Source organism: Bufo gargarizans, chromosome 2, assembly GCF_014858855.1.
Source record: "Bufo gargarizans isolate SCDJY-AF-19 chromosome 2, ASM1485885v1, whole genome shotgun sequence".
Classification (NCBI taxonomy): domain Eukaryota; kingdom Metazoa; phylum Chordata; class Amphibia; order Anura; family Bufonidae; genus Bufo; species Bufo gargarizans.
Window position 1 is genome coordinate 231,520,450 of NC_058081.1, and position 26,798 is coordinate 231,547,247.

Genomic DNA, 26,798 nt, shown 5'->3' on the forward strand with positions numbered 1-26,798 from the left:
TGAAAATGTTTCCGTATGTCATCCGTTTTTTGCGGATCCGCAAAAAACGGGAACATGTATACATTTCAATAATCAAATAAAGTTGTTTGGATTTCTTTTAAAAAAAAAAAAAAAAAAAAAAAATAAATTTGTTATGTGTTTCCAGGAACGGAATCCGCAAAAAACGGATGACATACGGAATGACATCCGAATGTCATCCGTTTTTTGCGGATCCATTGACTTTGTATTGTACCAGGATCTGATTTTTCAGGACAAGAATAGGACATGTTTTATATTTAAACGGACATGCGGAACGGAACAACGGAAACGGACAGCACACATTGTGCTGTCCGATTTTTTCCAGGACCCATTGAAAATGAATGGGTCCAGATCTGGTCCTGATCTGTTCCTGAAAAAACGGAACAGATCAGGAAAGAAAAAACGGACGTGTGAATGGACCCTAATGACGATATATTCTGATATTCCACATTTTCTATCTTTATCAATTTTCAGACCTCCAACATCTGGAGCAAATGGTGCAGAAATTGGCAGGATCACTTTTGTGTTTGAAACCATTTGCTCTGCTGACTGTGTCCTGTACTTTATGGCGGTGAGTAATTTTGTGTATAATATGGCGTGTTTTTTAGGGGTTCGTTTAACCTTTATTGGTATCAGTATGCAATGACAGCATATGGCCTCATGCACACGACCGTTGTGTGCACCCGTGGCCGTTGTGCCGTTTTCCGTTTTTTTCTGCGGCTCCATTGACTTTCAATGGGGCCGTTGAAAACTCGGCTTGTGCACCGTTTTTACACCGCGCCCGTGATCCGTGTTTCTAGGCCGTGAAAAAAATATGACCTGTCCTATTTTTTTCACGGCCAACGGTTCACGGGCCCATTCAAGTCAATGGGTCCGTGAAAATCACGGATGCACCCAAGATTGTCATCCGTGTCCGTGATCCGTGTCCGTTTTTTCCTATCATTTCAATGGCAAACTTGACTTAGAATTTTATTTCATTTTTCATGTCCGTGGATCCTTCAAAAATCACGGCAGACCCACGGAAGAAAAAACGGGCACGGATCACGGTACAACGGAACCATGTTTTGCGGGACGTTAAAAAATACGGTCGTGTGCATGAGGCCTATGACAGTGATTTAAACTGTAGGTTTACCTTTGTAGCAAAGAGAATGTGAGGAATGCATGTAGAGGTGTTATTTAGTGCTGTCTGGGAACTTCAAGGCAAATGTATAATTTCCCCAGACATACAGGATATCAAGAGATATACTCGAAGGAATGATTCATAGGTAACATATCAGAGAAAATGGCATTTATTTCCAAGTTTATTCTGAAAAGGGAGTTTGACACCACTAGGTAGAAGCCAGAGTAAAGTGGTTAATTTTATTAGGCCTCATGCACATGAACTTATTTTGTTTCCGTTCCGTTTTTATTGTGCGGATAGGATGCGCACCTATTAATTTCAATGGGTCCGCAAAAAATGCGGACAGCACACAGTGTGCTATCCGCATCCGTATGTCCGTTCCGTAGCCCCGCAAAAAAAAAAATAACATGTCCTATTCTTGTCCGTTTTTTTTGCGGATCTGTAATTTGCGGACCACAAAACACATACTATCGTGTGCATATAGCCTTATGCTGTAATTACCCACCTTGCTTTTATTTCAGGACAGAAAATTCAATTTGATTTTACCATTCACTGCCTCTGCAGTGCTCAATAGGCAGTCCCTCTGTCAGAAGTGCTCTCTGATCTCTGGCTTGAGCTGCTTCACAACCCCTGCTCTGCTCTAGAGATCTCCTTCACAACCCCAGCTCTGCTCTAGAGATCTCCTTCACAACCCCTGCTCTGCTCTAGAGATCTCCTTCACAACCCCTACTCTGCTCTGAGATCTCCTTTACCACCGCTGCTCTGCTCTGAGATCTCCTTCACAACCCCTACTCTGCTCTGAGATCTCCTTCACAACCCCTACTCTGCTCTGAGATCTCCTTCACAACCCCCTACTCTGCTCTGAGATCTCCTTCACAACCGCTGCTCTGCTTTGAGATCTCCTTCATAACCCCTACTCTGCTCTGAGATCTCCTTCACAACCGCTGCTCTGCTTTGAGATCTCCTTCACAACCCCTACTCTGCTCTGAGATCTCCTTTACAACCGCTGCTCTGCTCTGAGATCTTCTTCACAACCCCAACTCTGCTCTGAGATCTCCTTCACAACCCCTACTCTGCTCTGAGATCTCCTTCAAAACCCCTTCTCTGCTCTAGAGATCTCCTTCACAACCCCTTCTCTGCTCCAGAGATCTCCTTCACCACCCCTACTCTGCTCTGAGATCTCCTTTACAACCCCTACTCTGCTCTGAGATCTCCTTTACAACCCCTTCTCTGCTCCAGAGATCTCCTTCACAACCCCTGCTCTGCTTTGAGATCTCCTTCACAACCACTGCTCTGCTCTGAGATCTCCTTCACAACCCATTCTCTGCTCTGAGATCTCCTTTACAACCCCTACTCTGCTCTGAGATCTTTTTCACAACCCCTTCTCTGCTCCAGAGATCTCCTTCACAACCCCTGCTCTGCTCTGAGATCTCCTTCCCAACCCCTACTCTGCGATCTCCTTTACAACCCCTTCTCTGCTCTGAGAGCTCCTTCACAACCCCTACTCTGCTCTGAGATCTCCTTCATAACCCCTACTCTGCTCTGAGATCTCCTTCACAACCCCTGCTCTGCTCTGAGATCTCCTTCACAACCCCTGCTCTGCTCTAGAGATCTCCTTCACAACCCCTACTCTGCTCTGAGATCTCCTTTACAACCTCTACTCTGCTCTGAGATCTTCTTCACAACCCCTTCTCTGCTCTGAGATCTCCTTCCCCACCCCTACTCTGCTCTGAGATCTCCTTTACAACCCCTACTCTGCTCTGAGATCTCCTTTACAACCCCTTCTCTGCTCCAGAGATCTCCTTCACAACCCCTGCTCTGCTCTGAGATCTCCTTCACAACTGCTGCTCTGCTCTGAGATCCCCTTAACCACCCCTACTCTGCTCTGAGATCTTTTTCACAACCCCTTCTCTGCTCCAGAGATCTCCTTCACAACCCCTGCTCTGCTCTGAGATCTCCTTCACAACCCCTACTCTGCTCTGAGATCTCCTTCATAACCCCTACTCTGCTCTGAGATCTCCTTCACAACCCCTGCTCTGCTCTAGAGATCTCCTTCACAACCCCTGCTCTGCTCTAGAGATCTCCTTCACAACCCCTACTCTGCTCTGAGATCTCCTTTACAACCTCTACTCTGCTCTGAGATCTCCTTCACAACCCCTGCTCTGCTCTGAGATCTCCTTCACAACCCCTACTCTGCTCTGAGATCTCCTTTACAACCGCTGCTGCTCTGAGATCTTCTTCACAACCCCTACTCTGCGATCTTTTTCACAACCCCTTCTCTGCTCCAGAGATCTTCACAACCCCTACTCTGCTCTGGGATCTCCTTTACAACCCCTTCTCTGCTCTGAGATCTCCTTCACAACCCCTACTCTGCTCTGAGATCTCCTTTACAACCGCTGCTCTGCTCTGAGATCTTCTTCACAACCCCTACTCTGCTCTGAGATCTCCTTCACAACCCCTACTCTGCTCTGAGATCTCCTTCAAAACCCCTGCTCTGCTCTAGAGATCTCCTTCACAACCCCTGCTCTGCTCTAGAGATCTCCTTCACAACCCCTACTCTGCTCTGAGATCTCCTTCACAACCCCTTCTCTGCTCCAGAGATCTCCTTCACCACCCCTACTCTGCTCTGAGATCTCCTTTACAACCCCTACTCTGCTCTGAGATCTCCTTTACAACCCCTTCTCTGCTCCAGAGATCTCCTTCTCAACCCCTGCTCTGGTCTGAGATCTCCTTCACAACCGCTGCTCTGCTCTGAGATCTCCTTCACAACCCCTTCTCTGCTCTGAGATCCCCTTCACCACCCCTACTCTGCTCTGAGATCTCCTTCACCACCCCTACTCTGCTCTGAGATCTTTTTCAAAACCCCTTCTCTGCTCCAGAGATCTCCTTCACAACCCCTGCTCTGCTCTGAGATCTCCTTCACAACCCCTGCCTCTGCTCTGGGATCTCCTTCACAACCCCTCCTCTGCTCTGAGATCTCCTTCATAACCCCTACTCTGCTCTGAGATCTCCTTTACAACCTCTACTCTGCTCTGAGATCTCCTTCACAACCCCTTCTCTGCTCCAGAGATCTCCTTCCCCACCCCTACTCTGCTCTGAGATCTCCTTTACAACCCCTACTCTGCTCTGAGATCTCCTTTACAACCCCTTCTCTGCTCTAGAGATCTCCTTCCCCACCCCTGCTCTGCTCTGAGATCTCCTTCACAACTGCTGCTCTGCTATGAGATCTCCTTCACAACCCCTTCTCTGCTCTGAGATCCCCTTCACCACCCCTACTCTGCTCTGAGATCTCCTTTACAACCCCTACTCTGCTCTGAGATCTTGTTCACAACCCCTTCTCTGATCCAGAGATCTCCTTCACAACCCCTGCTCTGCTCTGAGATCTCCTTCACAACCCCTTCTCTGCTCTGAGATCTCCTTTACAACCCCTTCTCTGCTCTAAGATCTCCTTCACAACCCCTGCTCTGCTCCAGAGATCTAGTAGTGATCACTTCAACCAGGCCCCTACTACACAAGGTCAAAACTGCTGAGAGGCTCCCTTACAAGTAGATCCAAAGGTTAAGGGTTAAATTCAATGATGGGACCACACAAAGACTGCACATTTTTATGCAGATTTTACCCTGTGTGTAAATCAAAAGCATAAATCGACATGCTGCAGACCAGACTGCACTGATCTCCTTTACAACCCCTACTCTGCTCTGAGATTTTTTTCACAACCCCTTCTCTGCTCCAGAGATCTCCTTCACAACCCCTGCTCTGCTCTGAGATCTCCTTTACAACCCCTTCTCTGCTCTGAGATCTTTTTCACAACCCCTTCCCTGCTCCAGAGATCTCCTTCACAACCCCTACTCTGCTCTGGGATCTCCTTTACAACCCCTTCTCTGCTCTGAGATCTCCTTCACAACCCCTACTCTGCTCTGAGATCTCCTTCCAAACCCCTGCTCTGCTCTAGAGATCTCCTTCACAACCCCTGCTGTGCTCTAGAGATCTCCTTCACAACCCCTACTCTGCTCTGAGATCTCCTTTACAACCTCTACTCTGCTCTGAGATCTCCTTCACAACCCCTTCTCTGCTCTGAGATCTCTTTACAACCCCTACTCTGCTCTGAGATCTCCTTTACAACCTCTACTCTGCTCTGAGATCTCCTTCACAGCCTCTTCTCTGCTCCAGAGATCTCCTTCCCCACCCCTACTCTGCTCTGAGATCTCCTTTACTACCCCTACTCTGCTCTGAGATCTCCTTTACAACCCCTACTCTGCTCTGAGATCTCCTTCACAACCGCTGCTCTGCTTTGAGATCTCCTTCACAACCCCTACTCTGCTCTGAGATCTCCTTCACAACCCCTACTCTGCTCTGAGATCTCCTTCAAATCCCCTGCTCTAGAGATCTCCTTCACAACCCCTGCTCTGCTCTAGAGATCTCCTTCACAACCCCTTCTCTGCTCCAGAGATCTCCTTCCCCACCCCTACTCTGCTCTGAGATCTCCTTTACAACCCCTTCTCTGCTCCAGAGATCTCCTTCACAACCCCTGCTCTGCTCTGAGATCTCTTTCACAACTGCTGCTCTGCTCTGAGATCTCCTTCACAACCCCTTCTCTGCTCTGAGATCCCCTTCACCACCCCTACTCTGCTCTGAGATCTCCTTTACAACCCCTACTCTGCTCTGAGATCTTTTTCACAACCCCTTCTCTGCTCCAGAGATCTCCTTCGCAACCCCTGCTCTGCTCTGAGATCTCCTTCACAACCCCTACTCTGCTCTGAGATCTCCTTTACAACCCCTTCTCTGCTCTGAGATCTCCTTTACAACCCCTTCTCTGCTCTAAGATCTCCTTTACAACCCCTGCTCTGCTCCAGAGATCTAGTAGTGATCACTTCAACCAGGCCCCTACTACACAAGGTCAAAACTGCTGAGAGGCTCCCTTACAAGTAGATCCAAAGGTTAAGGGTTAACTTCAATGATGGGACCACACAAAGACTGCACATTTTTATGCAGATTTTACCCTGTGTGTAAATCAAAAGCATAAATCGACATGCTGCAGACCGCACTGCTGGGCCCCTTTTTTCTCCAGATTTGTTTTCTGCAGCATGAAGGTGAGATTTCTTTAAAGCTCCTCCACATTGTGGGTACTGTAAAACTCAGATATGCTGCATTTTAAACCTACTATGCCTACTCCACAGAGTTTATGCCCCATGTGGACATACCCTAAGGGGGTAATTTATGAAACAGAAATATGCCTAAATTAGGTCTATTTCTGGTGCAGATTGTGGCGCAAAGGTCCTTTGCACTGCAATCTACGACTTCTTCCTGCTCACGCTAGGTCTAAAAAAGTGGACAGGAAAGGGGACTGGCGTGGAAAATAGTCTAAATGTAAGACAGCAAGGAAGGTTTCCTTCATTTCGAAGCGGCGGTGGATGTGCAGAAGTTATGAAGAGGCCGGCGGCTCGTCATAACTCCAGCGGATCCACAGCCGGGTATAGTTTTTTTTTAAGACCAGCGTCTAAAACACCAGTGTTAATAAATGTTCCCCTAAATCTAAAGTTTTCTTTCTCCTCACAAAATAATTTTGGAAAAGTATTTCAACTTGAATCACCACAATAATTTACGAAACCTGGTTTGTAGAATACACTTTCACTGATCAGTCCATTTTGCCCTGTCATATTAACCAGGATATGGTGATTTTCTTGCCATTCAATTTCTCCTTCTATGAGACCACATAAATATATCAGTGCTGTGACCTACCTTTTCGTTGCTAGTATTAGACAGAAGTCATGGCCAAGACAGGAAATAGCTGTGTCTGATGTATCCCTTCTTCATAATTAGTATATTTCAACCTTACGTTTTTATGTCTATAAAATCTTTTCGCTAATGAAAAAAAGTGAGAAAAACTGAGTGGACAAAAAATTGGGGGACAAACTACATGTAGATATGGCACACTTGATGTCTCTTTTCTAGTACATAACTGAACCGCAGCCAGTTTTCCCATGCACCTATCATTTACCATGTTTAGATTGACCTATATGTATGTGCAGCCTTTCTGTATTACATCACATTTTAGTAGCTGGTTTAAGTAAACCTAACAAGCTAAACAATGCTTTGATTTCTCAGTCTTATTAATGGTAATCTTTTACCCCTACAGGATATTAACAGAAAGACTACTAGTGTGGTGGAGTCATGGGGAGGAAACAGAGACAAGCAGTCCTACACTCACATTGTATCTAAGAACGCAACGTACATGTTTACCTGGGCGTTTCAGAGGACCAATCAAGCTCAAGATGTAAGTTTTATACAGTGACCAGTTGATGAGCACCTACTTAAAAGGGTTGTCCAGCCCCTAATATAGGATAGGTCATCAATATCTGATCAGCAGCAGTCTGACACCCGGGACCAAGTATTGATGACCTATCTTGAGAATAGTTCATATTGTAGTCAATATTGGGGGCTGGACAACCCCTTTATTACTTTGTTGGAACACCTTATAGCCATACATGAAGGGTTGAGATCTTCCAAGTTTCCTGATTATTGTATTATGAATAATACATTTTTCAAAGGGAGAGGGTCATGAATAGGGACACAATTGCATTGCATACACATACGTACACAAAAATACACACACGTACAAAATACATTGAAACACAAAAGCACACATGTCTTCTCTGATGGTTTTCATGGTTAATAGCCCAGGAGTGGTCACAGCAGGACATGACTTCTTCTGGCACTCTAATTTTGTGGAGATGCTGGAGCTGTAGATCCCTTTCTTTGAGTGCACTGACTTTTGTCTGCCATCTGTCTGTGTAATGTACAGCAGGGTGTAGACAATCTAAAAAGGCAAAACAGGAGCGCCAAGGAAGGGGTAAGACCACAGTGAGGAGGTTTTTACCCCATATTCTCCCCATCCCAAATAGCCATTTACCATCACTGACATTGCATTGAGTCCCTGCTTCTACTTTATGGTCTTCCTTCTAAAACCTTAGAGACACACAAATCACTGATCATTGTAAAAGTATGAAAGAAATAACAAGTTTGTTAAAACCTTAGAGGAAACCTGTTACCATGGAAATGCAGTACAATCTGCAGGCAGCATGTTTTATGGAGCTAAGCAGATTGATTTATAGTTTTATGGGAAATGATTCAGTATTTTAATGGGCTCATAGAAAGTCTCTTTAAAAAACACGTCAAAAGGTTTTTGAAATGAGAGTTATTTTTTAAAGAGAATCTGTCCTCAGTTCTATACTGTCCTAACCAAGAGCAGAATAAACTAGGGATGGAGCCATTTGCAAAACGTTAGGTCACTTTCTTTAATTCACCCAGCCATTTTGCCAAAAGCTTATACTGAACAGCTCTGCTTTCCCCTGGCTTTGCTTATGTAAATTAGCAGCGGGGAGAGCCAGGTCCTCATGCCCTCTGTATACAACTCCGGCACTGTTCAGTACAAGATTTTAGCAAAGTAGCTGGGTCACTTATAGACTAGCTGCACTTAAAAAAAAAAAAATGGATATATCTATTGAGTTCATCTACAGTCTTGTGCTCAGCAGTGAGGAGAAGCTACACTCTGCTGAGTGCTTCTGAACCCTCATTCTAGTGATTGGTCGGGGTCTCAAAGCTGGGACCCCTGCCGATAAACATTTCTGATATGTCCCTATGACATTTCAAAAATTGAAAAAGTGGACTAAGGGATTTGTCACCAGTAGATACTGCCCTTAGATAAGGCGGTAAATTGGTCAGTATTTCAGAAAAAAATCCCAAAAAATTATCCCACCTATTACTCTTAACTGAACATAAATCATTAATTTATTATTTAGAACATAGGGATTAAAGGGGTTGTCTCGCTTCAGCAAATGGCATTTATTATATACAGGAAGTTAACACATGGCTCTTACTATTGTACTATTATCCATATTGCCTCCTTTCCTGGCTGGATTCATTTTTCCATCATATTATACACTGTAATTTCCATGGTTGCGACCAACCTGCAATCCATCAACAGTGGCCGCGCTTGCACTCTATAGGAAAAAGCACCAGCCTATATGTGCTTCCATGGTCCCGGCCACCAGAGAAGTCTATGCTTTTTCCTATAGTGTGCAAGCACGACCACCACTGATGGATTGCAGGGTGGGCGTAACCATGGAAACGAGCAGTGTATAATGTCATGGAAAAATGAATCCAGCCAGCAAAGGAAGCAATATGGACAATCACAATACTTTAGGAAGTGCCTTGTATTAACTTTCTCTACATGATAAAAGCCATTTTCCGAAGTCAGACAACCCCTTTAATGTATTGTGCCCATATAGCAGCATATATGGATGTGTGTAAGCGCACACACCAAGATCCTGCTATGCAGCCACAGTCTGCATTTGGAGCAAAAAATGATAACACAAATAATTTTACAATGTTCCACCGATGGTCTAACTGTGTTCATTATGTATATGCAGAAGTGTCATATATTAGCAGTAAACGCTTTACATTGGTCATCTGCTAATATAAATGGAAACCGTTTAATGCAATGATTGCAAATTGATTTACTCTTTTCTTTTTGCACAGAAATGATAGAAAATGACTCTTTAATTCCCCGAGATCAATTCTCAGTAGCAAAGACAAATTTATGTAATAAGCTATCTTATAAACGCCTGCATACATGTGTTGCATTGTGCGAGATTCATTTGCTCTGCTATCTTTAGAAGTAATGAGAATAGTTTTTTCTGCTTGTTTGTGCAGGCAAAGCCATAATAAACTCTTAATAAGATTGTCTCCCTGCACTTGAAAGGTCATTGATCACGTTTAATGTATGCAAATTGGTAATATTGCAGTGAAACAAAGGGCGGGGGATTACATTACTGTATTCTGATTTATACACATACTAGGGGAAGCGGAACAATATCTTTGTACTGAACCTCTGCTTTCTTTCAGAGCCGACTTTACGTAAATGATGTTGTAAAGATCTATTCAATAACTGCCACCAATGTTATTGATGGAGTCTCATCGAGCTGCCATGTCTGTGCCATGGGGTCTCCGCAGTTTGGATCTTCCTGTGTTCCTTGTCCTGCTGGTCACTATATTGAGAAGGAGAGCAGCTCATGTAAGGAATGTCCACCTAACACATACTTATCCCCTCATCAAGTCAATGGAAAAGAGGCGTGCATCCCATGTGGTCCTGCAAGCAGAAGCAATAAGGTAATTCTTTTATTGGATTTACTGTATATTTATTTTGTGAAAACAATTTTCTGTCAGCCACTAAAAGTTCTGAAAAGCATTACCGTCTATTGGCATTAAACTCTATGTACATCTTTGGGGGCAATTTTCTTTTATTATTGCATTGTACTTATTTTGAGCAAAAAAAAGTCATTTTTTTCAATTGGTCTTTATTAAAAAAATATGGAGCTCTTTTTTCTGTGCAGAGCTTAGATGCTCTAGTAGCAGCCTCTGGATTTCCGGTCTTTTTGTCATTTGGGGAGCAGATGGACTCCTTATCTCTGCTCTCTGACCTTATAAACACTCATTATAGCTCTTACTGATAAGAATGTGGCTTAACTATGTATTTATGACCGCTAAGTAGTTTAGAGACAAGGTTTATTTAAATATTAGTCATACAGTTAGAAAAACTGTTAGCCCTTTGTGATAGAAAGGCCAAATGCATAAATGAGTTTTAGCCAAAAATGACTAAAATGCAATCATAAAAAAAAAAAAATCTTCAGAAGGTGTACATAGCCTTTTAGGGTATGTTGAAATTAGTGGAGGTTACAGGTTGGCAAATATTGACATTATACTGACATACAGTGTTGGAAAATACTGACATTGTAAAACACTTGACTTAGAACAGATGCTGAGAACACAGAAGGAAGAAACTGGTTACATGTGAGGCTCTGCTTCTGAAAATGTTGTTCTTCTCCTTAACAAATGCACCCCCCCCCCCCCAATTGTACCCCCTCACAGTAGTATTGCCCTCATTGTACAACCTTCACAGTAGTTTTGTACAGATGTGTGCCCCCTAACAGTAGTTATGCCCACATTGTGCCCCCTTAAAGTACTTATCCCTTTATTGTGCCCCCTTCACAGTAGTTATACCCTATCTGTGCCCATTCACATTTGTAATGCCCTCTTTGTGCCCCTTCACAGTAATAATCCCCATTGTGCCCCATTCACAGTAATAATCCCCATTGTGCTCCCTTCACAGTAGTAATCCCCATTGTGCCCCCTTCACAGTAGTAATCCCCATCTTGCCCCCTTCACAGTAGTAATCCCCACTGTGCCCCCTTCACAGTAATAATCCCCATTGTTTACCTTTCATAGTAATAATCCCCATTGTGCCTCATTCACAGTAATAATGCACCTTAATAATAGAAAATACCATTGTACCCCCTTCACAGTAATAGTTAGTGACCATTGTACCCCCTTTCACAGTAATAATGCCCATTGTGCCCCCTTAATAATAGTAATGCCCATTGTGCCCCCTTCACAGTAATAATGCCCTCTGTTCCCCCTCCATAGTAGAAATCACCATTGTGCCCCCTTAATAGTAGTAATGCCCTCTGTGTTAGTAATGCCAATTGTGCCCCCTTCACAGTAATAATGCCCTGTGTGCACTGTGCCTCCTTCAAATTAGCAATGCCCTCTTTGCCCCTCAAGAGTAGAAATGCCCTCTGTGCCCCCTCCAAAGTAGAAATGCCTATTGTGCCCCCTCCAGAGTAGAAATGTCAATTGTGCCCCCTCCAGAGTAGAAATGTCCATTGAGCCCCCTCCAGAGTAGAAATGCCCATTGTGCCCCCTCCATAGTAAAAATATCCATTGTGCCCCCTCCAGATTAGAAATGTCCATTGTGCCCCCTCCAGAATAGAAATATCCATTGTGCCCCCTCTATAGTAGAAATGCCCATTATGCCCCCTTCACATTAGCAATGCCCTCTGTGCCCTCTCCAGGGTAGAAATGCCCATTGTGCCCCCACAAGAGTAGAAATGCCCATTGTGCCCCCACAAGAGTAGAAATGCCCATTTGCCCCCACAAGAGTAGAAATGCCCATTCTGCCCCCTCCAGAGTAGAAATGGCCATTGTGCCCCCTCCAGAGTAGAAATGGCCATTGTGCCCCCTCCAGAGTAGAAATGGCCATTGTGCCCCCTCCAGAGTAGAAATGCCCATTGTGCCCCCTCCAGAGTAGAAATGCCCATTGTACCCCCTCCATAGTAGACATGCCCATTGTGCCCCCTCTGTGTTAAAAAACAAAACAAAAAGCTCACAGTCCTATATCCTCTCCAGCACTGTGTGGGCGGATCTTATGCAGATTTCCAGGCGACAGGCTGAATGGTGGAAGCGCTCATTGCGTCTGGAGTCTAGCACCCCCTGAGAGTGGCACCCGGGGCGTACCCTCCCCTAAACAGTGCCATCCACAGATCCCCCTCCCCTAAACAGTGCCATCCACAGATCTCCCTCCCCTTAACAGTGCCATCCACAGATCTCCCTCCCCTAAACAGTGCCATCCACAGATCCCCCTCCCCTAAACAGTGCCATCCACAGATCCCCCTCCCCTAAACAGTGCCATCCACAGATCCCCCTTCCCTAAACAGTGCCATCCACAGACCCCCCTTCCCTAATCAGTGCCATCCACAGATCCCCCTCCCCTCACTTACTGACGTTACGCGCCTGCTCCTCCCATTAGGCGGTGCAGGCGCGTGATGTCAGTGAGCGAGCGCCGCCCGCCCTCACTGCCTGCTGTTACCGGAGCTAAGACAGAGTAAGGAATCCAATAAAGAGATCAGCAATGATTAAAGTTAAAGTTACTGATTAGTTTATAAATGTTCTCCTGTGAGCGGTGTGGCCCTGTATATTCTAACCCCCAGGCAAGCGTCCCTATTACCATGGGAACGCCTGGGGGTTAGAATATACCATTGGATTTGAGTTTTCACGATCTCACTGAGATCGGGAGGAGTGCAGCAACTGGGAGGATGGAAAGGTCATCATTCTCTCCACCCCGCACAGTGCTCTCTCCCTTATGCAGAGGTTCCACTGCCACCAATAAATTCCAGCATGCACATATTAGTCACAGCATGTTAGCATAGTTACATAGTTTTCATAATTTGCCCTGTAATTAATAGATTAACTTTATATACTGGAATAACATGGTCTCCGGCACAGGTGGAACCGCACAGCAAACTGTGAAGGTGCTGCCGACAAGGGTTCCATACTGATTCCTCCAGAGCTTATAGTCCCACAGACCAGATTCCTTCAGCGCCTATTCCTCCAGCACTCTAGAGCGCCAGCTGCCACACATGCTTATCTTCCCACATACAGGACATGACTCAAAAATGTTAGATAGAAACGTCATCATATGGATTTCATTACCACATGCTGGAAGGATTAGAATTTGTATTAATATGTCTTTCTGTCACCTAATTTAACCCAATAAATATTTTGCTCACTGCTTGAAAAGTAGCTTGCTCTGGATCTTCTTTATGGAGAATTAAAAACATGGCTTGCTAACCAAAAAATCTATATTTTAATTTTCAGGATCACTCAGCCTGTTACAGTAACTGCAACTTCTCCTATATGCATGAAAACCAGAGCTTGACGTACGACTTTCACAATCTCAGCAGCGTGGGAACTCTCATTAATGGACCCAGCTTTACTTCCAAAGGAACAAAATACTTTCATGTTTTCAACATAAGTTTGTGTGGAAATGAAGTAAGTTCCCAGGCTTTATAAGAGAAGGTGGGGTGTTGTCATGTGTGCGAGATAGAAAGGATAAAATGCATAATCCGCAATATTCCAATAGGTATCAGAAGACTACATGTGAGGAGTTCAGCCCTCACATCTTTATGTTTCATTCGTTATTCTGCATCATTACATTTTATTACACTATAAATTACATTAGGCTACTTTCACACTTGGGGTAGCCTTTTCCGGCAGGCTGTTCCGGCGGGGGAACAACCTGACGGATTCGTGCTACCGCAAGTCCACCGTGCTGGTAGAAGTCTGCTCTGGCCCCATTCACTATAATGGGTGCGGGCCAGAGGTCCGCCGTAGCACGGCAAACATGCCGAGAGGCGGCCGGAGTAAAATTACAACACGTGGTTTATGTCCGGCCGCTTCTTGGCTAGACCTATTAGATACAAACACAAAGGGGGCATCATTATGATGAAATTAAGACAATGTCTAACAACTGGAGGAGTTTTGTTACAGAAAATAACTAACAAAATTAACTAATTTTTCATGCTAAATTATATTAAAATAACATTCAATGGTGGGAACACCCCTTTAATGAGAGATAGCACTCATAGGCCCGTTATTGATTCCTCAGCGCCCAATGAGAATAAAATTGTGACATTTCAGAAGTTGTAATGTTCTTTGTCAAGCAGACATAGTAATAATGAACTTGCCCTTTTGGAAGAGTCTGGAAAAAGGATATCTATCCCTGATGTATGTAGATCAGCAGTTCCGGTCGTGAGGGGTAGCATAAAGTAACATTATACACGCTGAAATCAGCCGTCTGTCACTTATTTGCTAAAGAAAAGTCATTGATGTTTAAAGAGGACCTGTCACCGATCGTGACATGTCTGTTTTAATAGCTTCATGCATTCCCTATGTAATAATAATTCTGTAATATCTATTCTTATGGCCCTATGTTGTGCCATTCCTTTATTATTTCTACTAGAAGTTAGGAATGAATTGCTAGCAGTCTGCAGTAAGGGTACAGAGGGGTGGCAACCAGTTGGGGGGGGGGGGTGTACCTGCACAGACTCACTCTATCCAATCAGTGCTGCCATTTTTAGGCTGGGTAGGTACCCCCCCCCCCAACTGGTTACCTCCCCTCTGTACCCTTACTGCAGACTGCTAGCATTTCATTCCTAACTTCTAGTAGTCTGGTTTATGCTCTGTCATCCCTAACCAGAAGGGTTTCATATGCTAGGGACCACAGTATCCTCCGGACCGTCTCGCTCAGGACTACCCCTCCTGTGCAACACTGCATCCCACCCCAGGATAGCAGAGTACAAGCCTTGTGGCTTATTTTCCTTTCCAGTGTGTATTCAGTCCCAGAGTAGTTACCTGCGGCTCTATATATTTTACCTTCCTGCAGTCTCTCCCTGAAGAGTCACGGACAGAAACGTGCCATGTCGGGGGACCATTGGAAGCAACTCTATATTCCATTCACTGGCATAACTTCTGTAGTTTTAGGGCTAGGTCCATCATAGGGACAGGCTACCGGACGGGGTCGCCTTTTCTAAGGCGAGTGCTCCGTGTAGATAGGTAGAAGTACAATAGCCCCCTTCACTTTGTTAGGGCTATACAGGAATTACTCCAGTACTCCATCTACGCGGCTCCTCAGTGAATGCACCCATCCCCGCATGGCATGATCCAAGTATCTCCTGCCTCCTGTATTCAAGGACCTCTCCCACTACCTACAAAGGGCCTGGTAAGACTGTTCGCGTCTCCCCGGACGGAACAGATTTTTGCCAGGCACCATTCATTTGGTTGTCTATATGTATGTATGTCTATTATGTGTTGTGAGTTTTATTATTCTGATATCATTGATCTCATTAAAAGTTACATTTTAAATTAGCATACTCCCCCCTCCTGCTACAGGGGCCCATTGTCTACCTGCAAATTTGGAGTGTCTTCATAGCCTGAACTGTTTCAGTGCTCGGATAATTTTTGTGCTAACTTCTAGTAGAAATAACACACGAATGGCACAACATAGAGCCATAAGAATAGGTGCTCCAGAATTATTATTACATGGGGAATGCATGAAGCTATTAAAACAGGCATGTCAGGAGCAGTGACAGGTCCTCTTTAATATTGGCAGCACATGCCAGAGAAGAGTCCAGCTTATTCATGAGCTCCCTGTCTCCCCGCCTTCCGCCAGTGATTGATCATTTCCTCCTAGGAAGAAAACCTCAGAGAACTTCCAGTGATCAGTGGGTGGGCGAGGGGAGAGGGAACTCATTAATAAGCCAGGTTCTTTTCTGGCAGTGGGTGCTTCTTCTCCAGCTTGGACTGCCGGTAGGAAACTGTAAGTTTTCAGAAGCGACTTTACTTTAGCAGATAAGTGACAAATGGCAGATTTCAGTGTGTCGGACTGTATTTGCTGCAAGCAGGGAAGGTTCCTTTTAAAGTTGCGACTGTATGCATTCTAAAAAAGCTGGTGTCTTTAGAGGGTTGTTCTCATCTCATAAAGTGATTGCATATCACTAGGCCTTGTTTGTTACTGCAGTACTGTTCCAAAAACATCTGAGGGTTAATAGAAAGAAAATGTTTTAATTAGCTGAGAGGATACACTGACGTAAAGTACTGAGCACTAGTATATAAATCAGTCGTAAGAAAATGCATACTAACATTGCTTTAAATAAAACCATCTGACATGCCTTGCTCTGTGATATTTGGTTCGGATTCTAAATTGAAGTAGTAGAAGCAGTAGATTCATAAAAGAAGTTGGTGAAACAAATTTCATTTATGGTAAATCTGTCTTTATCTTAGGGGAAAAAGATGGCATTGTGTACTGACAACATTACTGACGTCACGACAAAAGAGATGGAAGCAGAAGCAGAAGACGTGTCTAATTATGTGAAGACCTTTGTTTGTCAGTCCACCATCATTCCATCAGACAGCAAAGGCTTCCGCACAGCGCTGTCATCTCAGTCTGTCAGCTTGGCCGATGCTTTTCTAGGTAACACAGATGTGAAACCACATATTACAGGTCTCCATACAGCATTAAAATGAAGTGTACGGATCTATGATGTTTCAACTTATGTGTCTTGAACAGTGGTGTGTCACGAACCAGCGGGTGTGAACCCACTGTGCCACGTGTCCTACCTCCTCTAAGGGCATTGTCTAAGTGAACCCCTCGATTCTTCACAATACCCCTGATGGTGGGGATAGACTTTCCAGAGAGGAACTCCAGGTCGCTACCTCTTGAGGAGGATAGGTACACAAGGCAGCTGTTCCAGGCGGACCAGGAGGTACCTGAGAAAGGTACCAGAAGTACAGGGGTAGTCAGGCATCCGGAGTCGTTACCAGGAGCAACAGTGCACAGGTATAGACAGACAGGCAAAAAGTCAGGGCAGGCGGCACAGGTACAGGTCAGGCAATCCAGATCGGCAGCAGGAGAGTCAAGGCAAGCTGGCAGGGATCAGACGAGTAACAGAATCCAGGAACACAGGTACGAGTCAGGAACACAGGAACACAAGTGGTTATCAGGAACCTAAGCAGGGCACAAGGGCCTTCACACTGAGGCATCTGGGAAGGGGGCTGAGCCACTTATATATGCGCAGGAGGGCTAGGATACGTCAGCGAGGTCACATGGCCTAACCCATAAAACCCAGGAAGTGACGCGCACCGGCCCTTAAGGAAGTGCTGCAAAAAATGAGCAGCAAGCATGCTGTGGCCAGGGCTGAGATGAAACTGTGGAGAGTTTCCTCAGAACCACAGCACCTACACAAACAGAGCCCAGAGCTGCAGCGGTGAAGCTCTGGCCACAGATCACCACTGTGGTGGTAAGCAGGGGAACAGCGGCGCACAGCAGCCGTTGTTACATAGTGGTTGGGTTTCCGACTTTACCTTGGTCATCTCTGAACACCACTGAACACCTTGTACTTCCAGGTGCTCCAAGGAGGTTGCAGTTCCGGAATATGACAGCACTGAAGGATAATAGGTTCCTGGTTGCTTCATATTTGATTCTTCTCAAATCTATATTTCAGAGTCAGTTAAATCTCTTTTTTGACCCATTTTGCTAGACAAAAACAAGCTGTCTAATAATTATGCACTCCTTGATATAGGGTCTTGACCTTCTTAGGTCACTCCCTCCCTCACTACACAAATACACATCACCTGTTATGCTTTAATCCAATAAGCATTCAAGTTTATACAGCCTGGAGTTGGAAAATATGCATAAAAATAATGATATGGTCCAAACACTCACCTAATAATTGTGCACACAGTGTAGTTTCATATCCACATAGGTTACTGAAATATAAAAAACATACTGCTACTTTGGTTCCTGAACATTGATGCACGGTCACTTGTGATCCTAGCTGGACATGAATTCAACAGATAGTTTGCTATGTTCTGAATAAGATGGATGCTTAGTTACGATATGACTTTAAGTGTGCTTATATTATATAATAAAAAGTCCTAATGTCTAGCTATAGATAAGAAATTATAGAAATCTTACTCTTTGGTTATCAGGGCATTAGCTCTTCACCTCCTGTAACCTTAGGAGCTGACACTGACCACTAGAGGTGTATTCTGCTGGAACTGCGTTAATGGGCATGCCTTAGGTTTTGCTCCATAATATGACAATCTCCTTCCTGAAATGATAGACAACTTATATGTCTGCCTTTTTATTGCTCAAATAGTGATTATCTGCTCCACTTGCAGCCTTACAGCTATATTATTCTCAGTAAGATCAGAGTCTCCATGCCACATTTCGCCTTTTGATGAAAATGTAAATGTCAGAAATTCTAAGCAGATAATTCATCTGAGCAGATAGTTCCACAATGATTTGTGCAGTTATATAAGGATTTCTTCATAGATATATACAGTCCTTTAATCTGGCATCAGTTGAGTCCAAAATAAAACAACAAGGGTATAATATCATACTGTTACTTTATTTTGTAAGAATCATTTCAAATATAGCAAAAATTGTTAATATCTGAACAATTTTGAGCGTTTTTAATAATAATTTTTCCCATAAATATCCAAAAGGATCAATTTATAAAGAAAAATGGTCCTTTGTAGTACATAATATAGTAATTAAACTGGCTATTGCAACGTCTATATTTACTAGGGATCTTGTACCAGAATTTTGGTATAAAATGGGCCCAGATAAGGCTACATTCACACAACCTATTCCTTTTGCGGTCTGCAAACCACAGATCCGCAAAATGCAGGTACCAGCTGTATGCATCCAGAGTAGGACGTGTTCTATAACTTGCAGCATTGCTGCACAGAGGTGGGCAAGAAGTTAATGGGGATGAGTGTGATCCACAAAAAAATGCGTGTCAGATGCGGACTGAAAATATAGTTGTGTGAATGAATGTGGACAAATATATTATTAATCTGCCTAAAAAAGAACATAAGGTTGCGCTTTGTTAGACTCCTTTCCAAAGTTTCTAGAGAAGCGGACATGGTTTTGTTGAGTAATAAAATGTACCAGATTTCTTAAGGCTACTTTCACACTCGGGTTTTGTCTTTCTGTTTCTGAGATCCGTTCAGGGCTCCCACAAGCGGTCCAAAACGGATCAGTTTTGCCCTAATGCATTCTGAATGGATAAGGATCCGCTCAGAATGCATCAGTTTGCGTCCGTTCAGTCTCCATTCCGCTTTGGAGATGAAACTGAGCCAAACGTATCCGTCCTGGCACACAATGTAAGTCAATGATAACGGATCCGTTTTCTCTGACACAATCTGGCACAATTGAAATAGGATCCGTCCTCCTTTGACTTTCAGTGGTGTTGAAGACGGATCCGTCTTGGCTATGTTAAAGATAATACAAATGGATCTGTTCTGAATGGATGCAGACGGTTGTATTATCTGAACGGATCCGTCCATGACGGATCCGCACAAAACGCGTGGTAATGTTGTGTGTCTGTTTTCTGATGCAACATAAAAGTCTGAAGCAAGCCAAGGCCTTAACTTTATGTGAGATTTGCCAATGTGATAACATCAGATCATCTTGTTCACTGTAGGGTCTAACAACTATGGTCTCTGTAACTATGAAAGCATTATTAAAGAGGACCTTTCACTCGTATACAAACTAAAAACTAACTCTATCTGTGGGCAGAGCGGCGCCCAGGGGTCCCCCTGCACTTACTAGTATATTTTTTGTAGGAGGCGTGTCCCTTGCTGCAGTGCTGGCCAATCGCAGCACACAGCTCATAGACTGGCTATGAGCTGTGCGCTGCGATTGGCCAGTGCTGCAGCAAGGGACACGCCTCCTACAAAAATCAGTCCAATACAACAGACGGAGGAGCTGAGACATCGGAGCCTATACCGGGCGAACGGAGCGGCGCCCAGACATACTAGTAAGTGCAGGGGGACCCCTGAGTTTTTAGTTTGTATACGAGTGAAAGGTCCTCTTTAAATGGGGACCAGTGATATTTGTATACCAACTTGTAGGCCTCGTACATACAGCACTGTGTAAGTCACTATGGTGTACATGTAGACCCTATATTACAGTACTTATATAAATCACAGAAAGAAAAAATGCACCAAACGGATATGCCACTGACTATACTAGTATAGTCAGTGGCATATCCGTTTGGTGCATTTTTTCTTTCTGTGATTTATATATTTATATATTTCCATACGCACAATGCTCCGTTTTGTGTAGGATGTCTTTGTGGTGCATGTGGACCGCGCCGGCATCCTCCATTGTACGCATTTTTTGCTGGGGATGGTCATTTGCTGCGGTCCACATGCGGTGGGACTGCTCCCCCAATGAGAAACACGCTACAGTGTTTGGGGTCTGAGTAGTTCCCCCATATTGGCCACTATATTTCTGTGATTTTGTCCTATATTACAGTACTCCCTTATTGCTTCTATGAGAAAATAGAATACAGTTTCATACAGAGGTAGAATACTATAGGTGCTGTATCACAGATCCATACAGTACTTAGAGTGACTTATTCTAGGATAGGTCATCAGTATCTGATCGGTGGGGGTCCGACACCTGGGACCCCCGCCGATCAGCTGTTTGAGAAGGCACCGGTGCTCCTGTGAGCGCCGCGGCCTACTCTGCGCTTACCAAGTACAGTACATTGTATAGTGGCTGTGCTTGGTATTGAGCTTAGCCCTATTCACTTCAATGGGGCTGAGCTGCTCCTAGGCCACATGACACATGAACGTGTCGTCACTCGGCCTAGGAAAAGCAAAAAGAAGGCCATAGGAGAGCCACTGCCTTCTCAAGCAGCAGAAAACCCCTAAAGCACATATACTAGGCTTTAGAGCAGCGGGCACAGGCAGGAGCAAGCAATATGTGCTCCTGCCATCCCCACTGCAGCCCCACAGTGGAATCCATACACAGCTGATGTCAGCGGTGTACGAGTGCACGGATTCCAAAGCGCTAGAGGCACCTGAACTTTAGGTGCCTATTAGGTCTCAAAAACAGTAAAACAAGTAAATAAAGTATACCACAAAAATGAACCATGGCCCATTAAGAATAGTTTTTAATAAAATTATTCAAAATGTTAGGTACACTTTAAATTCTGTCCTTTTTGACTTTTTATTTTCTTTGTGTGTTCAGGTGCTACAACTGACCGAAGTCTCAATGGAATCACCATTAAACCTGATATATTCCCTTCTCAGAAAAAGATACCTGATATCAATTTCTTTTACAAGTAAGTTACAGGAACAGTAAAGCTGTGTATGAGACAATTTGCCTTTTATTGGTCATATTTGAATGTTATTTTGACAGCATAGTTTTATTCACAAAACTGGAGCATCTGCCTTATTGTTTTCATAAATTACATCATTTTTTTTTTATACTTTTATTTATTTATATATTCTAAAAATTAATCATCATCATTTTTGGCCTACTTTAATTTGCCATTCATACATTCAAGCCATTGTTATGGCTGCTAGTATATTAATAAACACCATATTTTATAAAGTATTTGTTGTAAAGAGATTGATTCATGAGCCCCAAAATGTCTTTAGGACATGGTGTTAGAATGGTGGACTAACCTCCAAATGATTTGGCAAATAATAATCTCCCAGGGATGGTTGATTTTTTTCATTGGGCAGAATTTTTACCAATACCAAAAATGCACATAATATTGTAAAAAAAATATTTGCGTCAGGACATGCTCCAATTCTGCTCCATTCTCCCATCCCTTTCCTCCATGCCCCATGAATGGTGCAGTGATGTTGAAACAGAATGAGGCATACAGTATATTAGATAGTTCTGCCTTGTTCTTTTTCTATCCCTTAAAATACCTTGATTCCTTTAGTGCTCCAGTGATATACCTATAAAGGTGCAAGTTAAAGGGGTTGTCCGGGTTCAGAGCTTCCACCCGGCTGTGTGTTCGGTGATGTCACCGGCTCTGATGGGCGGGCTTTAGCGCTAGGGCAGCGCTAAATCCCGCCCATCAGTGCCGGTGACGTCACCAGGGTTCCTGGCAGCCCATGGAGAGCCCCGGTACGTCACCGGATCTCCAAAAAATGCATTTGCCCTGCACGATTTAGCGCAGGGCAAAGGAGAGCATCGGAGCATGAACTTCTCCGATGCTCGTCAGGGGGGCTGCCTGGGTGAAAATAGAGGTATGTCCGGGTTCAGCTCTGAACCCGGACAACCCCTTTAAGGAGTTATCTACTGTAGTCAACCCCCTTTTTAAATCTTCTACAGAAGCGGGACTGGGAACTTAACTGGCCCTGGAAGAAAACTAAAAGTGGCCTTATTTTGTAGTGGGTCCCAAATTGACAGAAGGCAGGGTCAACACAAGTAGGCAGGGCCAGCAATACCATATTGCAGCACATTATACAACCCCCACATTATACAACCCCCACAGAGCCAAACACCACAGTGCATCACAAAACACTGCCCCAGTAGCATAAAATACCTCCCAAAAACTGCCCTTGCCTCGTTTTATCCTCCTATTCCAGTTGCCTTAGAGTGGCAATACAGTTGAGTTTAGAAGTCAAAAAGATCATTGCTTTCCTTGGCTGGCAGCCATGAGGAGGGCTCAGGCAGCCCCCGGGCATCGGCCACTGGGAAGCTTCCCTGTAGGGTCTATGGCCAGTCCATACCTGACCTCTAACCATTGCTGATAAGACAACATCCGATATCCACCTCAACCGAGGGATGATTACTCTATCCAAGTAATTAACTAAGCCTATGGCAGCTATCATATATATATAGAACCTACACAGAGAATTGCCAGACCGCTTATATAATTCAAAATCTTTATTACAAAAAATCACAAATATTTGCATGATTAAACATAAAAACAATACAGTGCAGGAGATAAAAACGACATCACTGGAGGAGATCTACAGCGGATCAAAGTCCATATGTATTCAACATGATTTCCACTTTTTGAAGTGCATGTGCAACAAATGACAAATAAATGTATAACAAATATTAAATAAATCTTTGGACATTTACCCATGCTGTTTCTCCTCCAGGATGGCGCCAACCTGGAGGAGAAACAGCATGGGTAAATGTCCAAAGATTTATTTAATATTTGTTATACATTTATTTGTCATTTGTTGCACATGCACTTCAAAAAGTGGAAATCATGTTGAATACATATGGACTTTGATCCGCTGTAGATCTCCTCCAGTGATGTCGTTTTTATCTCCTGCACTGTATTGTTTTTATGTTTAATCATGCAAATATTTGTGATTTTTTGTAATAAAGATTTTGAATTATATAAGCGGTCTGGCAATTCTCTGTGTAGGTTCTATATCCATTGCTGATAAGGTCCAGTGAAGCCAGCCATGTAGTATTACATGGCAGTTATTTAAACCCTTAATGACTGGACAATTTCCATATTTTTTTTTTGTTTGTTTTTGGATCCCAGCCTTCCCAAAGCCATAACCCTTTTATTTTTCCATTCACATATTATTTTTTGTGGGACAAGCTGTACTTTCTAATGTCACCATTTACGAATAGATACATTGTAGTGGGAAGCGGGAAAAAAATTCCAAATTGGGTGAAATAAAAATAAATAAATGCAAATCTGCCACCGTTTTACAGGTTTTGTTTTTGCAGCATTTCCTATGCGGTAAAACAGACCTGTTACTTTCATTCTCTGGGTCACTACGATTACAGCTATACCACATATGTATTAATTTTTTTTTTTTGCGTTTTAATACTGAAAAAAAAAATATATATTTTTTTTGCATCACCATATTCTGACCCACATTATTTTTTTACATTTTGTACTGAGCTGCATAAGGGCTCATTTCTTGGGGAGCAATCTGTACTTTTCATTGATACCATTTTGGGTGTGTGTTTTGACTTTTTGATAACTTTTTATAAAAAAATTTGTGGGAGGTGAAGTGACCAAAAAATTGTGAATCAGTCTTTTAGATTTTTTTCCCTTTTGCTGTTTGCCCTATGGGATACATATTTTTATACTATTTTAATAGTACAGGCATTTTCATACGCGGTGTGACCCATGATATATATATTTTTTTATTATGTGTTTTAAATTTTGGGGAAACACATTAGAATATTAGAATATTTTTATTTTTTTTTCAGTTTGTAATAGTTCCCCTAGGCAACTTGAACAAGCAATTATTAGGTTCTTTCTCTCATAGACTCCAATGCATTAGCACTGGAGTCTATGAGAAATAAACTACGTTCCTATGGAGCCCTGCCACAAGCAGGGGCTCCATAGGAACTAATGTGTGGCAGCCTCGGATCATTAAGGAGGCCCAAGGCTGCCGCACACTGCATCCTACTCCCCCAATCCTCGCAAGGTTTGGGCTGGTTTTTGACCTCACAGATGCTGTGGTCACATTTTTTAACGTGCCTGTTGGTTAGTAGGCACCTGGTAGCTATGACGCGCACTGCACTCACGAGCGGGTGCCATCTTTAAAGTCCCAACTGCCGACATATTTATATAAGTAAGGATGTGAGGAACAGGTTAAATGAATGGTCATCCATTTAATAAATGAACAGAATGAAAGCTGCTTTTTGTGAACATCTCTTCACTCTGGCTCATAGTAGAGATTCTCGTTGTCTTTGTGAGGAAACCCCTATAACAAGAACCCGCCACCATAAAAATGCAGGGCAATGTGCAGGCATGTAGTGCAGGAGTAGCTGAGCAGATTGATAGATTCAGCAAAGCTTGTAATTTATACATGTGGTCTGTATAACTCATGGTCGGTCCTATGAGATATTGACAGCCTTCTGCATAAATGTACATAGGTAGCTGTCAATCACTGATACTGAGCTCAGAAAGAGCAAAGATTAAATGGAAAAATTACAGGTACTGAATCTTTTCCCATAAAACTAGGTATCAATCTGCTCAGCTCCTCCTGCTGTTTATCAGGCTGCAGGCAGATTGCTTTGCATTTTATGGTCACAGGTCCTCTGTAAGGCAGTTTTCACTGGAAGTGGTTTTAATGAGTCTAAACTCACTCATCTTCTGATACCAAACTTGTAATTTAGAGGAACTTACGTTGTTAAAGGATTTAACGTTATTGTTTTTCTCCTAGGTCTTCTGCAGTTACTTCGTCATGTGAAAAAGGAAGAGCTACAGTTATATCTTTGCGGTGTGATCCCACAAAACCTGGTCAGGGTGATATTTCGGTTCCCAGGTAATTATTACTGCAGATCATCTTTGTAATTTACCTTTCCTTTTTATCTTTTCGGTGTTATTTTCACAAACCTTTTGCAGCATATCATTATCGTCAATTTCTCTTTCTAATAAGGCAATTGCATGTCCTATACCATTAAAGGGGTTAACCAGACATCATATAGTACATGACAAAGCTAGAACAAACCCAGCACCTCACGTGGAACTCTGCAAACAGAATATATGGACTAACACTCTTAGAAAATGAATATCAATCATATTTTTGATCAAAATAATTTGTGCATTTAATTGACATTTAATTGGCCACCTCTTCCGACGTTAGTATACATGGCTTTGAAAAGTTGGGTCCGATTCCATGGATCGTGTACTCTGGAGTCTGGATCCTTTCCGCCCAGCGCCCCAGTATCTATTCTTAATTTTCTTATCCCGAATATCTCAGTGTTGTCCTGGGCGCGGGGCGGATTGGACCTTCTCTCCAAATTATTTATTTCGGACACCCTCTTCCCCTTTGAACATCTTCATGAGAAGTTCCTGATTCCACACACAGATTTTTATAAATATTTGTGTATTAGACATTTTTTTACAGCTAATCGTCCGTTTAATCTGGTGTGCAATCGGGAGGTGTTTAGTCTGTGGTCATTGGCTCCGCCACAGTGCACACGACTGCGGCCTTTGTATATGATGATGGGGGATAAGGGATTATTTGTTAAAACGACTCCGCTGCTTACATGGGAAAGGGATTTGGGGTTGGTGTTCACGGATGAACAGTGGTCGGCAGCCTTTTCTTGTATAAAAAAAAATATTAGATGTGCTTCGCATTATGAGTCCTTGATGAAGACCATACTAAGGTGGTACTATACACCAGATCGCCTGAGTCATATATCTCCGGACCTTTCGTGTTTATGTTGGCGGGAATGTGGCAATAGAGGCACATTGTACCACATTTTATGGTCTTGTCCGAGGCTGCAAGATATTTGGAAGGCTACATTCTCTCTTGCCTCGGATCTGCTGGGTTCTCAGCTCCCGCCATCCCCCTCACTGGCCCTTTTATGGATTGACTTGGCTGGGATACCATGCGAGAGGAGGGTGGTACTGGGACACCTTTTTCTTTCAACCAAATAGGCTATAGTCAAAAATTGGAAATCACAGTACGTTCCTTGCCTAACGGAGGTTATCCGAAGACTAAATTCTACTTATATATATGAGCGGGTGTTGGCGGGAGCTGACTACGCGGCTGTGAGATTCGAGAGGGAATGGAGCATGTGGAGAACTTCACCACTCTCTGCACCATCTCCTGTTTGATATACTTAAGTACAATTGATCTGTATAGTTAGGGCTCTGTATACGAGCCTATATTTGATAAAACTATGCCTACACAAATGTACCCCAACGACTGCACTGTATGTTTGTCTGTA

At 43.5% G+C, this 26,798-nt stretch overlaps 1 protein-coding gene across 1 annotated transcript in view; it reads left to right on the top strand.

Annotated features, from left to right (window-relative positions):
* ELAPOR2 (endosome-lysosome associated apoptosis and autophagy regulator family member 2) overlaps positions 1–26,798 on the top strand; it is a 103,835-nt gene that overhangs the window by 66,468 nt on the left and 10,569 nt on the right. The window contains exons 12-18 of the mRNA XM_044280110.1: positions 493–589; positions 7,275–7,412; positions 10,043–10,306; positions 13,631–13,804; positions 16,595–16,784; positions 21,360–21,453; positions 25,283–25,384. Of these exons, the coding sequence (XP_044136045.1) occupies positions 493–589; positions 7,275–7,412; positions 10,043–10,306; positions 13,631–13,804; positions 16,595–16,784; positions 21,360–21,453; positions 25,283–25,384 (1,059 nt within the window). The remainder of the gene's footprint in view (positions 1–492; positions 590–7,274; positions 7,413–10,042; positions 10,307–13,630; positions 13,805–16,594; positions 16,785–21,359; positions 21,454–25,282; positions 25,385–26,798) is intronic.